General features: G+C 40.6%; 1 protein-coding gene across 2 annotated transcripts in view; it reads left to right on the top strand.

Moving 5' to 3' along the window:
* fbln2 (fibulin 2) overlaps window positions 1-25,506 on the top strand; it is a 77,250-nt gene that overhangs the window by 20,985 nt on the left and 30,759 nt on the right. For both annotated transcript variants that reach the window (XM_026169063.1, XM_026169064.1), the window contains exons 3-5: window positions 18,744-18,867; window positions 24,562-24,691; window positions 25,326-25,506. In XM_026169063.1, coding sequence (XP_026024848.1) covers window positions 18,744-18,867; window positions 24,562-24,691; window positions 25,326-25,506 — 435 coding nt within the window. The remainder of the gene's footprint in view (window positions 1-18,743; window positions 18,868-24,561; window positions 24,692-25,325) is intronic.

A 25,506-nucleotide genomic window follows, 5' to 3' on the forward strand; every position in this document is an offset into this window, starting at 1 on the left:
GAATGTTGTCTTGACTTTCATTTTAAGAGAATCAAGTAACTCTATCTAGGAGGAAAGACTGAAGGTGAAAAAAAGCAGAAAGCATACACATATAACACGTTACCTTTGTATACCTTTGTGTATTAAAGTTGTTTTAAAGATTTGGAAAGAAAAAAAAGACACCGCCTTGCAAACATTGTCAGTCCAAGTTTTAAGTGTTAGCTCACGGTTACAAAAGATTTTGCAGCCAGTCAGTGACTAGGCTAAAGAATCACAGAAACGTGCAGTTAAGTATGTTAGTGGAAGAGTGGAAAAACAACGCTGGCTTGTCCGTTGCTTGTTTGGCTTAAGAAAGGAAACTCTCAGCCTTGCTTTCAGAAACACTGGTAGCTGAGAACATCTTGACACTGTAATAGCTGGGGACTGTTTGCTCCAATACACAGTGCAGCCTGGAACACACAAGCCTGAAATCTCTGCTCCGAGTGAAGTAATTGTTGAGTCGCTATTATTCATCATCAACGAGATATATCGGGTTGTATTATGTTGTAGACATTATTTATTACAATAATTTTTTATTACACCTTTAAAAATAAGATGCCCAACATGAGTCCTCACTGAACAGTTTTGAGATCCAGATTCAAGGTCCTCAGACAGTCCCCAGAGAAAAACTGCAATCAAAATGCCAGTCACACTCCCAGGCACTGACAGATAGGATGGTCATGGAATATGCTTCTCACAATCTGGACTGCTCATGGCTGTCCAGCCAAAGCACGTTTACTTGTATCATCAGTTTAACAGAATTTCTTTCACTTCTGTGTGCTGAGCTCATCTAGCACACTGTGCCAGTCCTGCATCGAGGTAGTCTGCACATGTTAAGAATATCCGAGACCAAAATTTCCATCTGTTCACAACTAATCACCCGGCTTTGTCTTCCATACACAATAGCAAACACTGAGCCAGGGTTCTTTTGGAAAAACAGTGACTTTGATCATAATTTTGGACTGCATTCAAACAGTGAAGTATTTACAGAAAGCTTTGAAGATACAGGTTTGTAGAAGTGATTTACCTCTTTAAGGAATTACCATGAAAACTGTTCCAAATGAGTTATGCACAGCACATGATGATTTGGTGATTTACCACATGTGAGTTTGGCTGAAATGACTGAGACTGATTGAGTGAACAGTTAAATTACATCGCATCACATACACTTTCTATTCAGTTCAATGTTATTTATTTACATAGAACCAAACGACAACAACAGTTGCCCCAAATCCCTTTTTATTGTGAAGACTCGCAATATTAAAGAGAACACCAACAATCAGACAAACCCCTACAAGCAAGCACTTGGTGACAGTGGGAAGGAAAAACTCCCTTTTAATAGGAAGAACCCTCTGGCAGAACCAGGCTCAGGGAGGGGCGGCTATTTGCCGCAACCAGGTTATGGCTGAGGGGTGAAAGACAGGAAAAAAGACATGATGTGGAAGAGAGCCAGAGTTCAATAATAACTAATGATTAAATGCAAAGTGGTTTATACACACAGAGATTGAAGAGAGGTGAGTGAATAAAAAACAGTGCATCATGTTAAGGATTCAGGGTCACCTGATCCAGCCCTAACTGTAAGCTTTATCAAAAAGTTTTAAGCCTAATCGTAAGAGGGTGTTCCAATTCCACAGAGGGGCTTGAAGGATGAAGATTTAGAAAAGAAGGCTCTATGGGAGTAATATGTATTTATATATATATATAGATATATATTTTTCAAATACTCACAAATTATTCTTTTTCCTTGCAGAAATAAAAATATACAGAAGTTAGAGACGCTAATGCCATTTGCGGTTTGTCCTTGGCCCTGCTGCTTGCAATTTGCAACACTGTTTATATTGTCCAAATGCCTCCTCAAGCACTATTGATTGGGGCCATTTGAATTATGGTTATTTATGATGACTACCACGCAACGGCAAAATAATTAGTGTTGGAGGCTGAGAGGGAGACATTCTTTTATTCCATCGTTTTGGAGGAGAAACACAGGATATTAAATGGCTTCCATTTACATACAATTAAAGCAGCAACATCTTTCTACAACTGACACTCCATTTTACTCATTTACTCATCATTAGTTCATATAAAACAGTTGTGATTCAACAAATGCTGCTTGTTAGTTCCAAACAAGCACTCTTGTACACAGATGGTGATAAGATTTTATAGACAATCCGTCTTTGGAAAATTGGGTGACAAAGTCTGATAAAAATAAATAATTTGTTTATTCAAGTATCTTCAGTGAGCTGAAGACTTTTTTTTTCTAAACAACAAAGCACCAGTTTCTTGGTTTTGTTGTAATAGGTTCCCACTACAGGAAGGTAGTGATGGTGAGATGAAGCCTCATGATGAACTGAAGCTTTCCATCCAATTGGTCGACTCATGGTTCGAAGCATTGTGATGATTCATTTTCTCTACTGCGCCATCAAGTGGACAATTCAAGTGAAGCGGGCTCTTTGATTATAATGATGTGTAAACCTTATGTACATCTGGATAATGACACAAACTAGTGTTTGGTGCTTCACTTTTTAATAAACTAAAAGACAGAAATCAGATTATAGGATGTGTAGTGTTGTTTATTTATATTTTGGTGTTTATCATTTGTGATATTTATTACTGTGTGCATACTTTATTAGGAGAGACAAAAAAAAAAAAAAAAAAACATCTCTTCCTTGCTGGTTCCATCGAAGAAGAAATGCACAAGTAACTATGTAGCACGTACGTAATCCAATTCCACAACATGGTGTGATGGGGAATCAGCTGTTTTCCTGCCCATGTTATTTCGAATCTGGCGCGAACCGATGAACCAGTCCCTGAATCAGTCACGTGGTACGGACTGCCCGCGAGGCCTCGAACGTCACTGCATACGTAATCAAAGCAAGCCTCGATACGCGCTTCAGAAAAACGCCCCCGCGATTACCCGACGCACGATTCGAAGCTTCGACACACAGGACACATCACTACAGGAAGCTATCATACACTATATTGCTTCGTTTGTGCAGACAAACGAAGTATCCTCTCGTTTGTCTGCACATGCAAATAAACTTGAGTGACATCCAGACACTGATGTTGCTCTATTCGTGCCAATGGTATTCTGTCAGGTTAAGGTCAGGACTCTGCATAGGCCAGTCAAGTTCTTCCACCACAAACTAGCTCATCATTGTCTCTATTCTGCCTTGTGTTAGGTGCCTCCCACTGTGCCTTGTAAATTGTTGTTATTGGGCTCTGCACCTTGAACCAGAACAGGAAGTCTGCCATGTTAGTTGGGGTAAGCAAGTGCACATTTGGTGAAGGGTTCAGTAAATTAACTGCTGCAATCCTCATTCTTTTTCATAACTGTATTAATCACATTGCTATTTAATTCTTTTGTTGATATGTTTTAGTTTCACTCCGATTCAATGGTATATGGTGGTGTAGCTTAAAATAAAGCACCTGGAGCTTGGATGTAGTCTTATGCATGAAGTTTGGCTGGCTGCTGAATTGTGTACCTATGCATACATACACAAACACAAGGAGAGCAGCAAAGTCTCTCTTTGATTTTACATGGTCTACTAGTTCATGGCTGAGTTGCTTTTGTTCCTAACTACCTCCACTTTGTTATAATACCACTAACAGTTGACTGTGGAATATTTAACAGTGAGGATAATTCACAACTGGACTGGTGGCATTCTATCACAGTGCCACACTGGAATTCACTGAGCTCCTGATAGCAACCCATGTTTTCACAAATGTTTGTAGTAGTCTGCATGTCTATGATTTTATACACTTGTGGCCAGGGAAGTGATTGAAACACCTGAATTAAATTATCTGTTCATGACCTTTTGGCAATATAGTGTCGTACTTGGCTTCATGCAAATATAAAATGCTTGCATCCAGCAGCTTATAGTATCTACCTCTATCTATCCACCAGATCACCAGCAACCTATCAGGCACTTTATATTGTAAGGTAGACCCTACGATAATACATACAGAGAAAAACCCAACAATAATATGACCCTATGTGACCCAGCCATCTCTCACCAGTTGGGGTGAGCAGCCTGCGCCTATTGCAGCATAACTAACGGAGGATTCAGGGTCACCTGATCCAGTCTAAACTATATGCTTTAGCAAAAAGAAGTAGAGATAGTGTCTGTCTCCTGAATCCAAACTGGAAGCTGGTTCCACAGAAGAGGGGCCTGAAAACTGAAGGCTCTGCCTCCCATTCTACTTTTAAATACTCTAGGAACAACCTCCAGATTTCTGCTTGAAAAGTCAGATAAATCTGAGGTACTCTGCACTAAAAATCTTAGAAATATGGTAACAAGCCAGATACTAACTCTGTATGGCATTATCTTGGCCAGTAATTAACTTTTCAGATGGTAGCCTAATGATGATCTCAGAGCAGCAAAAAGAGAGCCATGGCAGCTTACCTAGATCACCTCCCATCAGACACCAGAGGTTTATCCACAAAGCACATACACAAACAAACCAGAAAAAGCTGCTCGCCTGACTCTGAACCACCTCTGAAAACACTTACCCCATTCAGACTTCAGCTTCTCTGCAATCAAGTGCAATTAATTTTGCTTCCAAAGACAATAGCCAACTGCAAGCACAAGATGGCAGTAATCAAAAGTGCGCATATAAACAGGTATTAGAGAATCTTTATGACAGGATGCTTTTTAGATAAAAGTAGAGAAATGTTTTTACTTTAATATATTTTTGTTGATGATATTTTTACATTTCACTTCCATACAAGCACTGCTTGACTTGCTTGTCACGTTGGAATAGTGCTTGGACATAACAGCATATCATTTGGCTGCAGGGTGTTAGTGCTTTGTTAGCTAAACAGGCCAATGAGAAAGTTTGTATATGCTAGCACTGATTAAATGCTGTACCATGAACCACAGTTTTATGGTTTAAGGTGATTCTGTCTTTATCAGTTTTTTAATGGTTGTAATGTGGTGAAAATTTGTTAATGATAATGAATTATGTAAGGGTTATATTCATGCTATTTTAGGGTATATCAGTAGTAGATGCAGGTTTTTGTAGGTGAGCACTGTTGCTCATTTATCTTGAAACAGAAGTTCATGATATCTAATGGCAGTGTAAACACTTTTTCTACCTTTAAATCTTCCCAGAAACTGGAAAACATAGTTAGGACCCCTAGGATTAATTAATTTAAGCATGGCAAAGTCATACGGTCATGAGGAAAATTTTTGACAGTGGCATAAATTCTAAATTATACTTTAGGTTTTATTTAGATTGCTTTTACGTTTCTGTAGTACAGAACAATTTCAAGCATTTTATTATTTTCAAAAACTTTATTGGCAAAATTTTTTTTTTTTAAATTTAGGCAGTGGTGCCGCTGCCAAAACGTTTGACCAGTATTTTGTGGTAGCCAATTCTAGAAACTATTGACTGCAATGGCTTGAAAAAGAAACAGTCAAAATACACTGTGGCAAACACACAGCAGTTTGTCCCAGATGCTTGTGTAATCACGTCTCATTATCTGAAATAATTTCAACAGAGCATTTCCATTGCACTGTTTGCAGTCTGAGCCACACTTTCTGCTCTCTCAGGCAGGACAGTTTTCCTGGTTTTAGCTTTTCGTAGACGTAGCTTTAGATGACTGATCGTTCAGATGTAGAATTATGTGTGTATCTGTTTCCTGTTGGTCAACATAGATATGAAGTTACAGATGTTTATTCTGAGCCATTTTTAAGATGTTCTGATCTCTTGAAAAACTGTTTTGGAAAAAAGTCTGATAACGTCCTTTCCACTTTAATAGTTACACTGTAGTAGTAGTAATTAATATTAGCTCATTCAGGGAAAGGTGAAAGGTGGCAGAGCAAATGTCCTTAATAGTCTATAACAACAGCATGAATACAGCACAGGATTAACTCCAGTTTCTTGGAGTCACCTCGTGAAGGTCGACATCTGACCCTTTCCAGATCAAGCAGTCACAAAGTAAGAAGGAAACCCTTCAAATGAAGTATGCCAGGCTCTGCAGCAGCAACAAATCATCTGGCTCTCTCATACTGCTGCCTGCAGTATTGACTTGACCAAGACAGAGAGTCAGTCATTTAAAGACAAACAAAACAAAGGAACACAATCTCAATTATTTACAAAGTGTTTTCCAACCCTCGGGTGCCCTGCATCTTCCCATTGTCTCCAGGCCTCTGATATAACATAAGAGCTTTAAGTACCCCAGGTTTTTGTTTTTCGTTTGAAACTTGTCTCCATCTCCCTGTGTGCATGTGTGTGTGAGGAGGAAAAGAGAGCGAGCGAAAGATAGAGACAAAGACATTAATGAGAGAGCCCTACAAACCCCTACAGCCCTGTCCATGGGTAATACTGCTGTTATGAAGGTCCGCTTCCCTAACCACTGCTGCCCGACCTACTGTATGACCCCAATCACCAAAACAATACTCCATTCTCTCCAGCTAAACACAGACTGCACAGATGACTATCTGGGAATACTGTCCACTAAATATTTTACTTTGTAGAATACTGGTGTTATGGCTGTTCCAATATTTACATAGTGGCCCACATCATGGCATAGCAACAGAGCACAATGTAAGGATACGCAAAAGGACGCGCATTTCATTCGTTTCCTTTTGCTCTGCTGTTGTTTTTTCATCACAGAGGGGAACAAAGCTCAGCTCTAAATATCAGCGACAGATTTCTTTTAATCTTTTCTTATTCCCAATAACTGAAGATGCCTCTTAAGATGTCTGCATTCAGCATCTGGCATAGATGTTGTAAATAGTGGATGATATTGATTCACATCTCTTGTTACCCTCTTGCATATCTGCTTGATGGCTTTCTTTTACATATCTTGAGTGGATCTGTGAAAGCTTTCCGTCTCTCAACATGCTCTCGCTCGCTTTGTTCTCAGTGGATATTGGGGCAATTTTGCTTGTGAAGCCTCATTGGCAGGAAGTAAATCCTTTAAGTAAAAAGTAGATAATGATATAGAAGTGGCTTCCTTCTTCTTATCTGAATTTAGAAAGATGGCTTAGTTTGCTTTTGTTACCACTCTAGTCAGTGCACTTTCTTTGCGACCTGCCAGAACTAAAGTGGGGCATCAAGCAGCTAATCATCCAGAAGACTGCATTTGTTTGTAAATGGTAAATGGCCTGCATTTGTATAGCGCTTTTCTAGTCCCTAAGGACCCCAAAGCACTTCACACTACATTCAGTCATTCACCCATTCACACACACATTCACACACTGGCGATGGCAAGCTACATTGTAGCCACAGCTGCCCTGGGGCGCACTGACAGAGGCGAGGCTGCCGGACACTGGCGCCACCGGGCCCTCTGACCACCACCAGTAGGCAAACATGGGGTTAGTATCTTGCCCAAGGATATTTGGCATGCAGCTAGGAGGCAGCCTGGGATCGAACCACCGACTTTCTGATTAGTGGCTGACCTGCTCTGCCACCTGAGCTACAGCCACCCGTTGTGCTTTAGGACTTTGTCATGAGACAGAGTCAACAAATGCTTGGATCTACTGTTGAGTGCATTCAAATCTTTGCTACCTCTTGATGAGGAGGAGGGGTAATTGGGGAAACAGAAGATTGTTATTTTTGCAGCAAACTAGGCCACAAATATTGGTTCACAATGAAAACATGAAACAGCGAGCTGAATGAAAAGTAGCACATTATACTGTCCTGGTTGCCTTTTCATAATGGAAACCACACTTGCATCACACGAGGTGAGCACCTCCAAATTAACCAATTAAAAACTATTTAAAAAGCACAGTCTTACCAAGGCACCTCACATCAGGAAGTGACCAGTCTGTTTAGTGCCTGTTGCTACAAGTCAGCCCTCGAGAGCTTGTATGAAGTCCACAGTTTGTTAGGCTTTTGCTTGCTCATATCTTACATTCTGAAGACTTTCCCTCACCATGATGAACTCCTGGGCAGCCTTCGAGCATCCATTATGCCTGTTTTGGAATAAGAGTATGACATCGGAGTGCTGGCATAAACTTGTTATCCAATATCCTGTCTTAGCAAGAGAGTTCTCCCCCAAGTAAATTCAAGGACCACAAAGTGGCCAGATTTAACTTTTCTTCCTTCTACTCTGAGAACTGTTGTAAACATCCTGATATAAAGACTGAGCATTTGACTATGGGGAAAAATTGACCACTGTTGTTGTAAATACATTATGAGCGCTTTAATTATGTTGCTTGTTGTTCTTTTGTTCATTGTGATTCCTTTGCTCATGTGGGGAGGCTGTGAGCCTGGCTGGATCTCTAGCATTTGCCAGTGACTACTGCAATACTTTGGATAATTTTACAGGACTGTAGCTAGTGCTATAGAAGAGGAGCGAGCATAAGGGGACAAGCATTTTTTAAGTGGCAAGTAATTTCAGTTCAATTTATTTATCAAGCTCCAAACCACCACAATAGTCACCTCAAGGTGCTTTATATTGTAAGTTGTAGACCCTTCAATAATACATCAAAAACCCAGACAATCAGACAACCCCCTCTGAACAAGCCCTTGGCAACTTTGGTAAGGAAAAACTCCCTTTTAACATGAAGAGATTTTAAGCAGAACCAGGCTCAGGGAGGGGCAGCCATCTGCTGAAGGAAGGGAGACAGGACAAAGATACGCTGTGGAAGGGAGCCAGAGATGAATAATAACTGATTAAATTCGGTGTGGGGTATAAACACATGGAGGATGAAGAAAGAACAATATTATGAGAAGTTCCCATCAGCCTAGGTCAGGGGTGGGCAATTCCAGGCCTCGAGGGCTGGTGTCCTGCAGGTTTTAGATCTCACCTTGGGTCAACACACCTGAATCACATGATTAGTTCGTTACCAGGCCTCTGGAGAACTGCAGGACATGTTGAGGAGCTAATTTAGTCATTTAAATCAGCTGTGTTGGCTTAAGGACACATCTAAAACCTGCAGGGACACCGGCCCTCGAGGCCTGGAGTTGCCCACCCCTGGTCTATTCCAGCATAACTGAGGGTCATGCGATAAATCCCTGATTAGGAATTATTTCAAAATGTAAAGTTTTAAGTCTGATTCTTAGGAGAGTTTTAAGTAGAGAGGGTGTTGTGGTTCCACAGAACTGGAGGCCAAGGTAAGGCCATCCAGAGTAAGTGTCTCATTGGAACCCATGTTTCTGAGATTAGGGCAGAATACAATCACTTCAGTTTTATTTGAATTTAGAAGCAGGAAATTAGAGGTCATTCAGGCTTTTAAGTCTTTAAGAATATTGATCTGTGAAACCAGCACCCTAATACAGGAAGTCTGAATCAACTCCTATGAGTTTTACCCAGTGCTTAGACGGAGCCGATGGGGACTCGCTCATGATTCTCTGGGTTGGTGACAGATTCCTGCAGCTACACACAGACACTAATCTGCCCAGGTCGAAGCTGGATCATGTCTACACACACAAAATCTAGAGATTAGAATAATTTTTATTACTCAAACTGCATTTCTTATTCAACATATTAATTAGATTTATATCTTTGATTAAGAATAAAGATGATTTACTATAAGCACATATGGATAAACTCTGTTATAGCACTCTGTATCATTTTAAATATAAAAGGCTGAATGTTAAATCTTCAGATTTAATGAGCAGTAAGCCTGGGGGACTTCAAGATTTCAAGATGACACAATAAATTGGTCCGTTTCATCTGGCTTCATTTAATTAACCTGGATATCATCTGCACAGCAATGAAAATGTATACCATGCCTTCAAATGATACTGACTAATGGAAACATGTATAATGTAAGTAGAATTGGTTCAGGCACAGAACCCTGTGGAACGCCATAATTAATCTCTACTTTTAAGATTCCCTTTTGTCAAAGCTTATAATTGGGATTGGGTCAGGTGACCCTGAACCCTTCCTTAGTTACGCGAGGGAGTTTTCTTCCTGTTAAAATGGACTTTTTCCTTCCCATTTTTGCCAAGTGCTTGCTCATAGGAGTAGTGTTACTGATATGGTGACATTACATGTAAAACACCTTGAGGTGACTGATTTTCTGAAGTGGTGCTATATAAATAAAACTGAACTGAATCGAATTTTAGCTGCTAAATGTTTCATTGTGTTTTCCACCTGGTTGTACAGTTTAATGCCCGGTAAGCAGCACATAGTGAGAATGATCTCACACAACAAACTTAACATACCATGTTAATATTTACATTTTCAGCCACTATCAAAACCTTCCACTTTGGGATTGCTGTGACTGACAGATGTGAGAGACAATCTGATAGAGAAGTTTGCATTTTGTGGCCAATCTGTGCATCTCTCTCAAACTCTTGTTTTCAAGGCCATAGCTCATCCAGACTGTTGCTGCTGTGGGATTCCCAACAAAATGAGCCTTCGTGATGCAAACACCATTGAGAATAATGCACACTGACAGAATGTGAATGTACCAGATTATAAAGGAAATTACTCATTACGGACATTTGCTGTGGATAGCTTTAGAGCTTATGCACCACACTGGTGTTGTATTGCAGCAGTTTATTACATCTGTGTCTGTTTGATGTAGACCTGCAAAGATGGCAGTGAATTACACTTTTAGGTCAAATTTGGAACATTGAATTTGGATTTAAAGATGCCTGCTGTCTCATACTCAGAGGAAAACAGCAGAAGTTAATTCTCATGAAGCAGCTGGGGATAAACCCAGAGAATTTCTAGCTTTGCCTCCGAGGAAGGCAGAGCAGCACAGTACTGTATGGGGCTTTTGTTTTCAATTTTTGTCAAACCGCAGCTCTGACTCAGTGTAAGGATAGGCCTTTGAACTCAGCAGTTTCTGCTTTGCAGATGAGACCCTGTAAAGCTGAGTGGGAAGAAAGGCCAAGAAGAAATGAGGATGATATTGGTATCACTGTGGTCATGTTAAAACCTCACATGATGTTTGTTGGGAAATTCAACAACCCATACATTGACCACAATAATGTCTTAGGTTGTCTTAGACTGTTGGTCATGGCCTTTGATCGCATAACCTTGAAGAGATGCAGCAATTCATCTATAATGCGCCAACTTTACTGGCAATTTCCACAAGACGCACAAACGGAATGAGTCATGTAAATCCACACCTGTTTCTTGAGCTGAAATTGAAAAGTGGCTTGTCTGCCAAAAAATGGTTTGAAATGGTTGACAGGTGTGATCTTTGGCTGCGGTGTCTTCCTCCCACAGGAAGCTGAAAATTAAAATGTAGAGAATGAAATGCTGACATTTTTTGAACACGTGGAGCTTATTCCTTTTTCTCGGGTTTTACTGAAGTATTTTATCACAGAGTTGGTTCCAAAACTGGTGTTATTATCAGTTATCCATCAATGCATGCTAGTCTGACTTACTGAACTAAACGTCTGTCTGGCATAGGCATACTAGGATGAGAGGGGGGTTGTTTTAGTAGAATATAGCCCAACTTTTCCCATAAAAAATGTATTTAAAAAGTTGCCCAGACTTGACAAACTACTCACAGTAAAACGCTGCTGATGTTCCCAATATCGTCTGTGGTAGGGCTTAAGAGAAGTCTGCAGGCAGGGGCTAGTTTCCTCTTGCATGTTCTGGCTATAAAGGTACTTTTAGTGGAAAACATAAATGTCATACATGATGAACAATTAAGAAGATTCTAGGCTTTGCTAAACATTCAGGGCTTAATGTGATTCTGAAATCACTATATTGTATTGGATTAAGCACTTCAGTGGTGCCTGGTCAGTGAAGGCCACTGTTCATTTAAGCTACTTAAACATTCTAGGCAGTAAATCAAATATTTATTATAGCGTTATTAAGAGAAATGTACTGTGCACTTGGTAAGCATGGCAGCTTTTATTAAATATTTATTCTATTATTCACATTCTTTATATTGCCCCACATTCACCTTTAACTCTGGACTCTAGCACTGCGCATCAGAAAGAAAGTAGACTGATCTTACGGGAGAGAAGTGCAAGTGTAACAAAAGAGAGAAATTTCAATGTTTAACCTTGAAAAACTAAGATTGTCAATAATAAACATAATGGTTCCATATATTGGTATAAATGCACAATATGTGGTAATATTATGTGAAATATTAGAGTTTCATCAAAGCAACTAGCATGTTGCCTTTATGCAGAGCGTAGTGTTAGCGGGCGGTGCATGGAACGGGGTTACGGCATCAATAGATTCATCTGCCTCTTTCTGAAATGAAGGCAAAGATCGCCAGTAACCAGTAACTAGTTTACTTAATGACAGGATTTAGCACCTTTCACTACTTTGTTTTTGTTTTACAATCGCACAACTTTCCCATTTTAGTTTATCAAACAGGTAGCTGAAAAATGTTCAGTAGCCTGATTCAACACCAGCTGCTGAGTATCAAAGGGTGCAAACAGTGGTGTTTGGTTGATAAACAAACAGGAGCATTTAGCAGCTGAAACACCATACATAGTTCTCTGAGGTTGGTGGAGACCAACATGGAGCTTCAAACTGAGTAAATATTAGGACTTATAATTGGACAGAAACACAGCCATAAATTCCTAAATTCAACTAGTGATACTTTTAGAAGATGATGTTATGTTTATGTTTTATGTACAGGTAACAAGTTTTTTCTAAATCGTTCAGTTGCAACTATTAAGAAACCCGAGCATTTGAGCTGGATTTGTGTGAAGTTCTTCTTTACGACAATCAACAATGATTAAAGACGCGATGAGAAAGTGAGTTCTGCTGATTTGAATGTTATTTGGTTTGCTACTACCCTTTCACATAATATAAATTAATGCACCTTTAAGCCATATCCAGTGCATGCACTTACAGTATGTACAATATTTTTAGAATTAAAAAAATATATACTGAAAATAAGTTAGACTACTTATGTTGATGTGATTTCTTTTAGTGGCAAAATACAAATAGTGTTTGGTGTCAAGGCTCTGGGCTCATCACTTGCAGGAAAAAAAGCTCCATGCTGCTAAAAAAAAAAAATAGATATTTGCAAAATTCTGCCTAAATATGTATTTTACCTGGTTAATGTGTGTGGCGGGACGTGGTCTGCAGTGCCGCTGCAGGGGAGTCGGACGCACCTGAGCGGGCAATCACGCCTCGCTGCCTTAAAGTCTCTGCTGTTGTGTTGATATGTGTCGGACTCGGGCTGTGAGCTGAAAAGCTACAGCCGGCTGTATGCGTACAGCAACCCTGTGTGAAAAGTGGTCAATAAAGAGATGTTCAAAAGCATGTTCATGGAAACATCGTCGGGTCTGTCGTGGTATGTTTACAATGGGACTTCTGCTCCTGAACCTCTGCGCACAGCGTCTGCAAATCGGGGCTGTACGAAGTGACTTTACGCAGGACTGTAAGCTGTCGTCTGTGAGGCGTGACCGGTGTTTGTTTTTAACATCATTCACGGTGGAGCTGCTGACATAATGTGGATCCGAAGATCCATAACTGCCCTACCTGGGGTTGAAAGTCTCGATAAATGCACGGCGTTTCGGCGGGTACACCGGCTTCCGGGAGTGTGACGCTTATTTTGAGCGATGAAAAATAATAAAATATAATCTTAGTTTTATATTTCAATATCACAATAATCTTCCAATTTAGAACTACAAGTTAAAAAAAGAACTAAACACAAATAAAATACACTTCAGCTAAATACTTCCAATTTATTTTCCCAAACCACCCGCAGGTTGCCGACCCCTGTCCTAGACCATCCAAACTCCTGACACATTATAAGCAGCAGACACTCATGACATCACGCGATCACTGGTTGTTGTCATTTGTTTTCAGGTGGTGCAGATGGGTTCACTTGTGTCTCAGTGGGTGGGTGGTAAGGTCTGTGTTTGGCCAGACAAAGTAATGATGGGTGAGCTGTGTGAGCCTGGGCTAATCTGTCCAGACAAACCCCATGGGATCTCCTTAGGTGGACGGATGTCTCTTATTTTCAGTCCATCTGCTACATGACCAGCTGGTTTGATAGGCAAGGCAGCACTGCTATCTCAGCAGCTGCTCTGACTATTTCAACAAAAGGTACTGACAGAAGTGTGGTTTCAAGCTATAAATATATGTGCTTACCTTCTAATTAGAAGGCTACTCTTAACTGTTAAGTTCCATCTGACCCTGCATCTGAAAATCATATTTGGCTTTTGGCAGGAACTCTTGGAACATATTTTTGATAACAGTGAGACATTATGCTGCTTTCCACTTGCCCCAATGAATGTCTGTATACAAACTCAGGTTTGGATAATGTTTTTTGCATGTCTATACGCTGTATATCATACATAATCCAGAAATATTACATGAAAAAATATTCTTAAAATTCTTAAATGAGGCAGGGAACATCTATCCATCAGTCCATCATCCATCTTCTTCCTCACATCCAACCTCCTTCAGCTTATCCAAGGAAACACATAGAGATTCCCAGGCCTGCTGAAAGATATAATCTGGCCCACTGTTATGAGCCCTTTAGTCCCTGTACAACTGCTGTGAAGTGTTGTTCTGAATTACTGTCGCCAATCCTTTTAACAGTGTGGACAGAATTTCTAGGCATAGCCATGCAGTGGGAAGGCCTCCACCTTTGTGGCCTCAGGATTTCATCTCTACATTTTGCGGATGATGTAATTCAGCGGTCCCCAACATTTTTTGCGCCACGGACCGGCCTTTAAGGTGTCGCGGATAAATACAACAAAATAAAACTAGTACCGGTACCGAAAAAAAGAAGATTTATTCATAACACACGTGAAAAGACCCAGGAAAACCGAGTTAACGATAAAAACGATAACAAAATAACGCTGAAAACCGATAAAAACCCTGAAAACCATACATTTCACACCTGAGCCTCAACTCTCGTGGCCCGGTATCAAATGACTCACGGACCGGTACCGGTCCGAGGCCCGCTGATGTAATTCAGTTGGTGGCCTCCAGCTCTCACTGGACCAGTTCACTGCCGATTGTGGCTGGAATGAGAATATCACCACCACATCTGAGGCCATGATACTCAGCCAGGAAAGGGTGGAGTACCCAACTGAAGTGAAGAAGAAGTTTAAGAGTCTCGGGGTCTTGTTTATGAGTGAGGAGAAGGGAGCGAGACACTGACAGGATTGGGGCCACGGCTGCAGTGGTTCAGATGCTGTACTGGTCCATCGTGGTGAAGAAAGCTGAGTGTAAGAGTGTGAGTGTATGGAAATCTATGGGGAAATAACCTTTGGACGTCAATGATTTACAGACTTAAAAGCTATAAACAGCGTGTTCTTTCATTAATTATTGGCAAGATACACGCCTAAGAGCATTTTGTGTCCCAGAGTGTCTCAGTCAGAGCCAAAATGCTCAACTTGAAACTTCACAACAGGACTTGACTAATCAAAGGTTGATGTTACTGATGTCCTTCTTTGAATACCTTCCACATGTGCTTAAATACAGTGGGTGCAAATGTGGGCCAGGCTAGCCACAGGGCTTGTAATACACTGACAGAAACCCAGAATTGTCACATTTAAGAAAATCGCACCATTATTTTGATGTTTTTGTAACATTTTCGCTTAATGAAAAAAAAAAGATTCTTTTTGTTGTTTCCTTATTTACAAAGCATCGCAACAGCTGGTGGTTCCACATGTTTTAATTGGCTGATTTTTACACAGCATTCTCTTTGTGTCTCCGCCTAGAATCAAACATGGGGTCGTTCACTTGTAAAGTGAATGTGTAATTTATTATGCTAGCAGCCACTGTTTCTGCTTCATAACTTATTTAAGCCATTAATTAATTATTCAGTTATTTCAGTAAATCAACTATTTTGTTTGTCAGTAGTAGAGTAAGAGCACGGCCATGGAAATACTGTCATGTAGCCTACACAGCAGTTTAAGTAGGTGCCCAATGAAGACAGAGATTTTTGAAAAAAACAAACAAACAAAACAATAAACAGATTTAACAGATTTTAGAAGACATTTGTGCATTTGACAGTAAAATCTCACAGATTTAACAATGACAATGTTTTGGGGAAAAAATGAGAAGCCATTTTTACTTTTAAGCATCCTACAAGTTAATGCTGTTTTCTAATGTCAATACTTATAAATTATGCACAGTAAGTTTTTGCTATAAAAGTTCTTTATCAAAAGATAAAGAGGACTGGGATGAAGCTGAATGCAGGCGAGTGAATTCAAATAGAATTTCAGAGTGAAGCTCGACTATTTTTCTGTGTTCTCGGGAACTATTTCTTTTCTTTTTTTTTCTATACGAATGTACAAGCGTGCAGAATGGGATTAGCACAGTTTCAGACCAATTATGGTTTGAGGTGAATATGGTGGATATTACATGCATGCAGGAAATGGCTAAATCTTATCAAACTGCTATATTTGACTCTGTGGAGCCAATTCTCTGATGTAGCTGGTTTTAATTACGAGAAATAAGCTTCATGTTTCAGCACAAATCCAGACAGTGAAATGTAATTAGCTGTGTGTGTGTGTGTGTGTGTGTGTGTGTGTGTGTGTGTGTGTGTGTGTGTGACGCACTCATTTTTAATGCCTACATGCTTTTGTGCATAGAAAAGTATGAACGTTATTAAAATTCTTTTGTTTTTACTGCTGATTTTTGTAAATGTATTTTTGCTGTTGTTGACAAATTATATTCCTGTCTTCAAAGTTATAAAACAAAGCTTCATTTCACAGCGGCCTGAGTGTGAAGAATATGCAAATGTTGTGTGCTGTAAATAAGCCAAAGAAGGTTTATTGAGTTGAAAAACAAAAGCTCTTTGTCAGTGGCTTTTCTTCAAAGGGCACTGAGTGAAGTTTGATGTGTGTGTGTGTGTGTGTGTGTGTGTGTGTGTGTGTGCTTGAGCATTCATGCTAATATGTGGATAAAAGCAGCAGGGTGAGACGGTTTTGGGGACTGACGTGGAGGCGATGGTGAGGCTGACGAGCTCTTGGCTCTCTACAGTGCCAGGCAGCAACAGCAGTTTGTCTCATGGTGTGTACATCCCCCAACTAAGCTTCGCACAGAGCAGCCAGGCTTGCTGTTACATGCTCACCGGAGGGAGGTGGTGGTAGAGGGGGGCATTGAAGTCTCTGTTGGGAGCTTGCGGTGTGGCAGAGATGGCCATTGATCAGTGGCTGCCAAATCGGGATCCTCTTGATGTGGACAATCTTTGCTTGCAATCAGCTGAATGGAAGCAACAAATTGAGCTTTTTTTTCTCCCTCTTTTGAGCATCGATAGTAATTTGTTGCTGTGAAGTTTAGAAATATGAAATGCATTCATTCAGTTGTGGGGATTTAATTGGTTCCTGGTTTCAAATGCATTCTATGCTCGTTTCCTTCAGTTGATGGCATTAAAATTATGACATTTTTTTCCTCTGACTAAATGGATGGCAATTGAGACGGTTTTAAAGAGGAGCCATTACTGGGATTTTATTTTGGTATTCCCTCACTGAATGACTAAAATGGCCAGTTAAGGATTGCAACTGATTTAATTTACAGAGCCATCATGCCATCCTCAATGGGAATCAGCTCTGCGTGAGAGAACATCTCTGATCCTCACTCCCAAACACAGAGAACTACAAGCTCGTGGCCCTCACTTTTATCTGTTTATTTGATTTTATTAACTCCAGTCAGAGGCACTTTAATTAGAAAACCTCTGGTTTAAAAGTGGCAAATCATAGATGTGGCACAAATCCAAAAAAGGACTCTCCAAAAGAGGGAGAAGCCAAGCAGAGAAGACGATTCTTCAGAACTTGGTTTAACTCTGTCTTGCCAAAACAACCATAGCCTCCCCAGAGAAAGTAGGATGACAGCATGCGGTGCTCAAAAACTCGGACATATTAGCTAGTATTAATGGAGACTTCTTAGATATGCACGTTACCCATGGCATATCCTCTAAATACCCCCAAACCATCACAGATGCTGGCTTCTAAAGCCAGATGCCTCAGGCCACTTTAATGAGCTCACAGAAGGTGGGAGTTTTTCTGGATTTGGTTCAGAAATATTTTTATCTTGGAAAGGTTTTAACATGTGTAGATCCACTGATCACTGACGAGGTGTTGCAACAAACATCAGAGGCATCAACCAGACATCCACAGTTTACAAAGTTTAATTTTCTCTATGGTTTTGTGTCACGTGTACAGAGATTTCTTTCAAATCTAGGTCTGTCGTTGATGGTATTTTGAAAAAAGTTCCAAAAATGTATTTTAAAGCATCTTTCTCTACGTGTCTATGCAGTTTATCACACAGTGGTCAGTCCTTTTACCTGTTTGTTTCTGAAAGGCACAGACTGATGAAACCTTTTGGAAATATTTGCATCAAAATGACACAAAAGAGTGAAATTGCTTTCAAATCTTTTCCTTAAAATACTTTATGGATTTTCTTGTACTACCTTCTCAAATAGTGTTTTTGTTAGTTTTTACTATAATAGCAGTCAGGGAAAAATGTACTATTGGCAAAGAAAATCTCATCATCTTCTGGCACACTGCCCGGAGTCCTGTATATATTCACAACCCTACCAAAGGACTCTCATTCAGCTTTTAAAAACTGTGCCGTATAGCTGAGTAGGTTATTCAAGACCTGATCAAAAAGGGAAAAAAATCCAGTAATAAAATGCACTACTGTTTTGTACCTCTTTAGTCAGCTGGAGAAATCTTTAAGGCACCGTCGAGGGCTGCTGCAGTCTACTAAATGTTTCTGTCAGACAGCTTAACGTTTTCACTGTTCTCTTTGGGCTTCTGTCTGCTCCATACAGCGTGCACACATGTAGAGTACTGCTGAACACTGCTGAACTGTTTTTATTCCATCAGTCATGTGTGTGCTGACATATGCATACCTGCATGTCTGCTGTCTGCAGATCCAGGTGTGTCCTCTGAAGACCTGCTGCAGACCTGCTGCACTGCTGGCCAGAGATGGGCCTCTGAAAATGGTCACTGCAAGAACATGCCTCTGCTCACTAATGACAACGTCTCTGTTTGCAGGTAAGTAACATGAGAGCATGAATTTTAGTTATACAAGTGTTCTTTGTGGTAGCTGCTGCACACTAACTGTACACATGAACTACTTACTCATCGTGCTGCACATCATGCAAAGTATGAGTTACAGTCAGGATAATTGAACTCTCACTGCTGCCATTTCCTACACTGCCCCATAGAAAATACATTTTAGTGCAAAAATGACCTTTATTACCTTTATAATTTAGACGTTTTGAATATACTGCAGTTGAATGTTGATAACATTGTAACCACTGCACGCTGTCTTATATAAACTATATCAGAATACCATCATAGCTGATTTAACTGATTTATCACAGACAAATAACGAAATGATAAAAATAGTGAGCTACTGTGACCGCTGTCATCAGTTTGAAGTGTTGAGATGAGCTTTTCCACATTCTCTATCTATAAACACATCTGACAAGAAAGAGACATATCTACCTATGAAACCACACGTTCATTTGTCAATCAAATGGACTTTCTTGAGCCCAAAAAAGTGAGTGAACCCGTTAACTTGTCAGGAACGAGTTTCCCATTAAACAACCACAGATACGTGGAAGCTACGTCTTTCACTTATACTGTCAGGAAGGGCTGGGGATAGGATTAACCTGTTAACATCAGAGCCACAGGATTGACCATCACTAAATTCATCGTGGATGATGTTTCTTTCACAGCAAAGAACAGAAATAAAAACGTATAAGGAGTTGCTGCTTGGGTTATATGGAGCACACTGTTTTTCTTCTGTGTAACATCAGACGGTCATAAAAGATGTCTGAAAAGTAAAGCCGCTTTTTGCAACTCCTTTTTTACAAAAAGCCATCTGGATGTATAGAAGTCTATGAGGACAGCACCTGTGACCTCAGAAACACTTTTACTAACTTGTTTATGTCTCCATTATTTATATAGTTGACATTAATATGCATAACGAAGAATTTACTTTTAACTTGGTGTTCGCTCGCTCTGTGGTAGAGTATCACTTCCTGTTCCTGCTCAAACACAGTGGTGTTTCTGAGTAGCTTATTTGCTTAGCGATTTAATTAACAACTTTTAAATACATTCTTCTTTCATAGTATAATCTTCACGTGCTTCATCCGAAGCACACTTTCTGTGTACTCACTACCTAATTTATAGCCAAAGTATTCACTCACTGTCTCTGTACTGTCTCGCTAGCCTAGCTTAGCTCGTAGCCGACTCATTAGCACCATGGCTACTTCACCTGTCCCTCCTGCACTTTCTTGCTCATTGTGTCAGATGTTTAGTTACTCCTCGGCCTCCTTTAGCAGTAATGATATCTGTAACAAATGTAGCATATTTGCAGCGCTGGAGGCCAGGATTACTGAATTGGAGACTCGGCTTCGCACCCTTCATTCACCCGCAGCTAGCCAGGCCCCTGTAGCTGGTGCAGCCGAAAATAGCGTAGGCCCCGCTAGCTGTTCCCCGGCAGGTCCCAAGCAGCTGGGGAATCAGGGCGGCTGGGTCACGGTGAGGAGGAAGCATAGTCCTAAACAGAAGCCCCAGGTACACCACCAACCCGTTCATGTGTCTAACCGTTTTTCCCCACTCGGCGACACACCCGCCGGGGGTCAAACTCTGGTAATTGGTGATTCTGTTCTCAGACATGTGAAGCTAGAGACACCGGCAACCATAGTCAATTGTCTTCCAGGGGCCAGAGCAGGCAACATTGAAGGAAATTTAAAACTGCTGGCTAAGGGTAAACGTAAATTCAGTAAAATCATAATTCACGTCGGCAGTAATGACACCCGGTTACGCCAATCGGAGGTCACTAAAATCAATATTGAATCGGTGTGCAACTTTGCCAAAACAATGTCGGACTCTGTAGTTTTCTCTGGTCCCCTCCCCAATCAGACCAGGAGTGACATGTTTAGCCGCATGTTCTCCTTAAATTGCTGGCTGTCTGAGTGGTGTCCCAGAAACGATGTGGGCTTCATAGATAATTGGCAAACCTTCTGGAGGAAACCTGGTCTTGTTAGGAGAGACGGCATCCATCCCACTTTGGATGGAGCAGCTCTCATTTCTAGAAATATGGACAAATTTATTAAACCCCCCAAAATATGACTATCCAGAGTTGGGACCAGGAAGCAGAGTTGCAGTCTTACACGCTTCTCTGCAGCTTCTCTCCTCCTGCTACCCCCCAAAAACCCATCTCCATAGAGACTGTGTCAGCTTCCAAAAAGACAAAAAACAAACTAAAAACCAGCAACAAACAACTTAAACATAAACAATCACAAAGAAAGAACAATACAGTATCCACATCTGAACCAAAGAGTAAAACAGTGAAATGTGGATTATTAAATATTAGGTCTCTCTCCTCCAAGTCTCTGTTAGTACATGACTTAATAATTGATCAACAAATTGATTTACTCTGCCTTACAGAAACCTGGTTGCAGCAGGATGATTATGTTAGTTTAAATGAATCAACACCCCCGAGCCATTCTAACTACCAGAAATCTCGAAGCACAGGCCGAGGGGGCGGTGTGGCAGCAATTTTTCACACCAGCCTATTAATTAATGAAAGACCAAGACAGACTTTTAATTCATTTGAAAGCCTGATGCTTAACATTGTCCACCCCAGCTGTGAAACTCAGAAACCAGTCTTACTTGTTATCATCTATCGTCCACCCGGGCCTTACACAGAGTTTCTGTCTGATTTCTCAGACTTTATATCTAATTTAGTTCTGACCTCAGATAAAATAATTATTGTGGGTGATTTTAACATCCATGTAGATGCTAAAAATGACAGCCTCAACATGGCATTTAATCTGTTATTAGACTCAATTGGTTTCTCTCAAAATGTAAAAGAACCCACCCACCACTTTAATCACACTCTAGATCTTGTTTTAACATATGGCATCGAACCTGAACATTTAACAGTGTTTCCTGAAAACCCTCTCCTGTCTGATCATTTCCTGATAACATTTACTTTTACAATAATTGATTACACAGCGGTGAAGAGTAGACTTTATCAAAGTAGATGTCTTTCTGAAAGCACTGTAACTAAGTTTAAGAATATAATCCACCCACTGTTATCATCTCCAATGCCCCGTACCAACACAGAGCAAAGCAGCTATCTGAACGCTACCCCAACAGAGGTCGATTATCTTGTTAATAATTTCACCTCCTCACTACGTACGACTCTGGATACTGTAGCTCCTGTGAAAACTAAGGCCTCAAATCAGAAGTACCTGACTCCGTGGTATAATTCTGAAACACGTACCCTAAAGCAGATGACTCGTAATCTGGAGAGGAAATGGCGTGTCACAAATCTAGAGGATCATCATTTAGCCTGGAGAAATAGTTTGCTGCTTTATAAGAAAGCCCTCCGCAAAGCCAGAACATCTTACTATTCATCACTGATTGAAGAAAATAAGAACAACCCTAGGTTTCTCTTCAGCACTGTAGCCAGGCTGACAAAAAGTCAGAGCTCTTTTGAGCCAACCATCCCTTTAACGTTAACTAGTAATGACTTCATGAACTTCTTCACAAATAAAATTTTTATCATTAGAGAAAAAATTACCAATAATCATCCCACAGATGTAATATTATCTACAGCTACTCTTAGTACCATTGATATTAAGTTAGACTCTTTTTCTCCAATTGATCTTTCTGAGTTAACTTCAATAATTACTTCCTCCAAACCATCAACGTGTCTTTTAGACCCCATTCCTACAAAACTGCTCAAAGAAGTCCTGCCATTAATTAATTCTTCGATCTTAAATATGATCAACCTATCTCTAATAATCGGCTATGTACCACAGGCCTTCAAGCTGGCTGTAGTTAAACCTTTACTCAAAAAGCCATCTCTAGACCCAGCAGTCTTAGCTAATTATAGGCCAATCTCCAACCTTCCTTTCATATCAAAAATCCTTGAAAGAGTAGTTGTCAAACAGCTAACAGATCATCTGCAGAGGAATGGTTTATTTGAAGAGTTTCAGTCAGGTTTCAGAGCTCAGCACAGCACAGAAACAGCTTTAGTGAAGGTTACAAATGATCTTCTTATGGCCTCTGACAGTGGACTCATCTCTGTGCTTGTCCTGCTAGACCTCAGTGCAGCGTTCGATACTGTTGATCATAATATCCTATTAGAGCGATTAGAACATGCTGTAGGTATTACAAGTACTGCGCTGCAGTGGTTTGTATCATATCTATCTAATAGACTCCAGTTTGTGCATGTAAATAGAGAGTCCTCTTCACACACTGAGGTTAATTATGGAGTTCCACAGGGTTCAGTGCTAGGACCAATTCTGTTTACATTATACATGCTTCCCTTAGGCAGTATCATTAGAAGACATAGCATACATTTTCACTGCTATGCAGATGACACCCAGCTCTATCTGTCCATGAAGCCAGATAACACACACCAATTAGTTAAACTGCAGGAATGTCTTAAAGACATAAAGACCTGGATGGCCGCTAACTTTCTGCTTCTTAATTCAGATAAAACTGAGGTTATTGTACTCGGCCCTGAAAATCTTAGAAATATGGTATCTAATCAGATTCTTACTCTGGATGGCATTACCTTGGCCTCCAGTAACGCGGTGAGGAACCTTGGAGTCATTTTTGACCAGGACATGTCCTTCAACGCACATATTAAACAAATATGTAAGACTGCTTTCTTCCATTTGCGCAACATCTCTAAAATTAGAAATATCCTGTCTCAGAGTGACGCGGAAAAACTAGTTCATGCATTTATTACTTCCAGGCTGGACTACTGTAATTCATTATTATCAGGATGTCCAAAAAACTCACTGAAAAGCCTTCAGCTAATCCAAAATGCTGCAGCAAGAGTCCTGACAGGGACTAGAAAGAGAGAGCATATTTCTCCTGTTTTGGCTTCCCTTCATTGGCTTCCTGTTAAATCCAGAATTGAATTCAAAATCCTGCTCCTCACATACAAGGTCTTAAATAATCAGGCCCCATCTTATCTTAATGACCTTGTAGTACCATATCACCCTATTAGAGCACTTCGCTCTCGCTCTGCAGGCCTACTTGTTGTTCCTAGAGTATTTAAAAGTAGAATGGGAGAGAGAGCCTTCAGTTTTCAGGCCCCTCTTCTGTGGAACCAGCTTCCAGTTTGGATTCGGGAGACAGACACTATCTCTACTTTTAAGATTAGGCTTAAAACTTTCCTTTTTGCTAAAGCATATAGTTAGGGCTGGACCAGGTGACCCTGAATCCTCCCTTTGTTATGCTGCAATAGATGTAGGCTGCCGGGGGATTCCCATGATGCATTGAGTTTTTCCTTTCCAGTCACCTTTCTCACTCACTATGTATTAACAGACCTCTCTGCATTGAATCATATCTGTTATTAACCTCTGTCTCTCTTCCACAGCATGTCTTTATCCTGTCTTCCTTCTCTCACCCCAACCGGTCGCAGCAGATGGCCGCCCCTCCCTGAGCCTGGTTCTGCCGGAGGTTTCTTCCTGTTAAAAGGGAGTTTTTCCTTCCCACTGTCGCCAAAGTGCTTGCTCATAGGGGGTCATATGATTGTTGGGTTTTTCTCTGTATCTATGAAGCGCCTTGAGGCGACTTTTGTTGTGATTTGGCGCTATATAAATAAAATTGAATTGAATTGAATTGAATTGAACGTATGGAGTAATATGAAGCACAAGAAAGTGCTAAAATACTCGCTGTGTGTGTGTGTGTGTGTGTGTGTTCCAGTGTTGCACAGAAGCAGTGCTGTCTCAGCTCTGTGAAGGAAAGACAGTGTGAACTAGGCGTGACCTCAGCCAGAGGTGGAGACACCTGTGACGTGGATGAGCGGGACTCGTGTCTAGATGACTCCTATCAGGTACACACAGTAGAAGATTCACAGGGAAGAGGAAGGCAGTTGAGTCATGACAGATGGTGAACAGATCCACCAAGTTCTCCATGAAGCAAGCACTTTTGCTGACCAGAGGCTCACTCTTGTTTTGCTTTGTTAACAGAAACGGGGAGAAAATTCTGTTTTTTTTTCTGTCACAATAACATAGTGAAAGTTGCATTTGCCAGTTGAATTCTGAACTTAAACCACATTAGAATTTTGACTTATTTGAAGAAAACAGCTGCGAAAGCTTTTAAATTAAAATCTTTAATGTCGAAGTCTTAATTTGAAATGCAACATTTTCTACTTTCTAAGTAGTTGAGTTTTACCTTGTGGCTAATCTACCTGAGTTAAATGTTCCGGTATCAGGTCTTCTGCTTGCTGGGTTTTAGAGGATGGTTGCAAAAACCAGGTTAATGTGTGGTTTTCTTTACAAAACATGACGCAGCTGAAGACCTTTGCAGTGCGATAAAGCAGCTTGCTCATCTGTTTCTCTTTCATGCTGATGTTTACTAACCAGCAAAAAGCAGAGGGCCATAAAGTGAGGTGATGATTAGAGATGTGAACGACACCCCGGTGATACTCTCCTAACAGGCTATGCTATTGTTGTGCGGACTGGCAGGTGTGCTGCAGCTGCTGTGTGCTTGGCTTACGTGTTCGCAGTGAAGGGCGAGGTTGTGATGCCCACCAGCACCTAGGCTATCCATGCGGCCACATCTTCCTCACTTGCTGCGAGGAAGGGGATGCTCTGAGCCTGTTGAGGAGAAAGCAGAAGCCAAGACCAACTGCCCTTCCCAGGAAAG

The sequence above is a fragment of the Astatotilapia calliptera genome, chromosome 5 (genome assembly GCF_900246225.1).
Source record: "Astatotilapia calliptera chromosome 5, fAstCal1.2, whole genome shotgun sequence".
Classification (NCBI taxonomy): Eukaryota; Metazoa; Chordata; class Actinopteri; order Cichliformes; family Cichlidae; genus Astatotilapia; species Astatotilapia calliptera.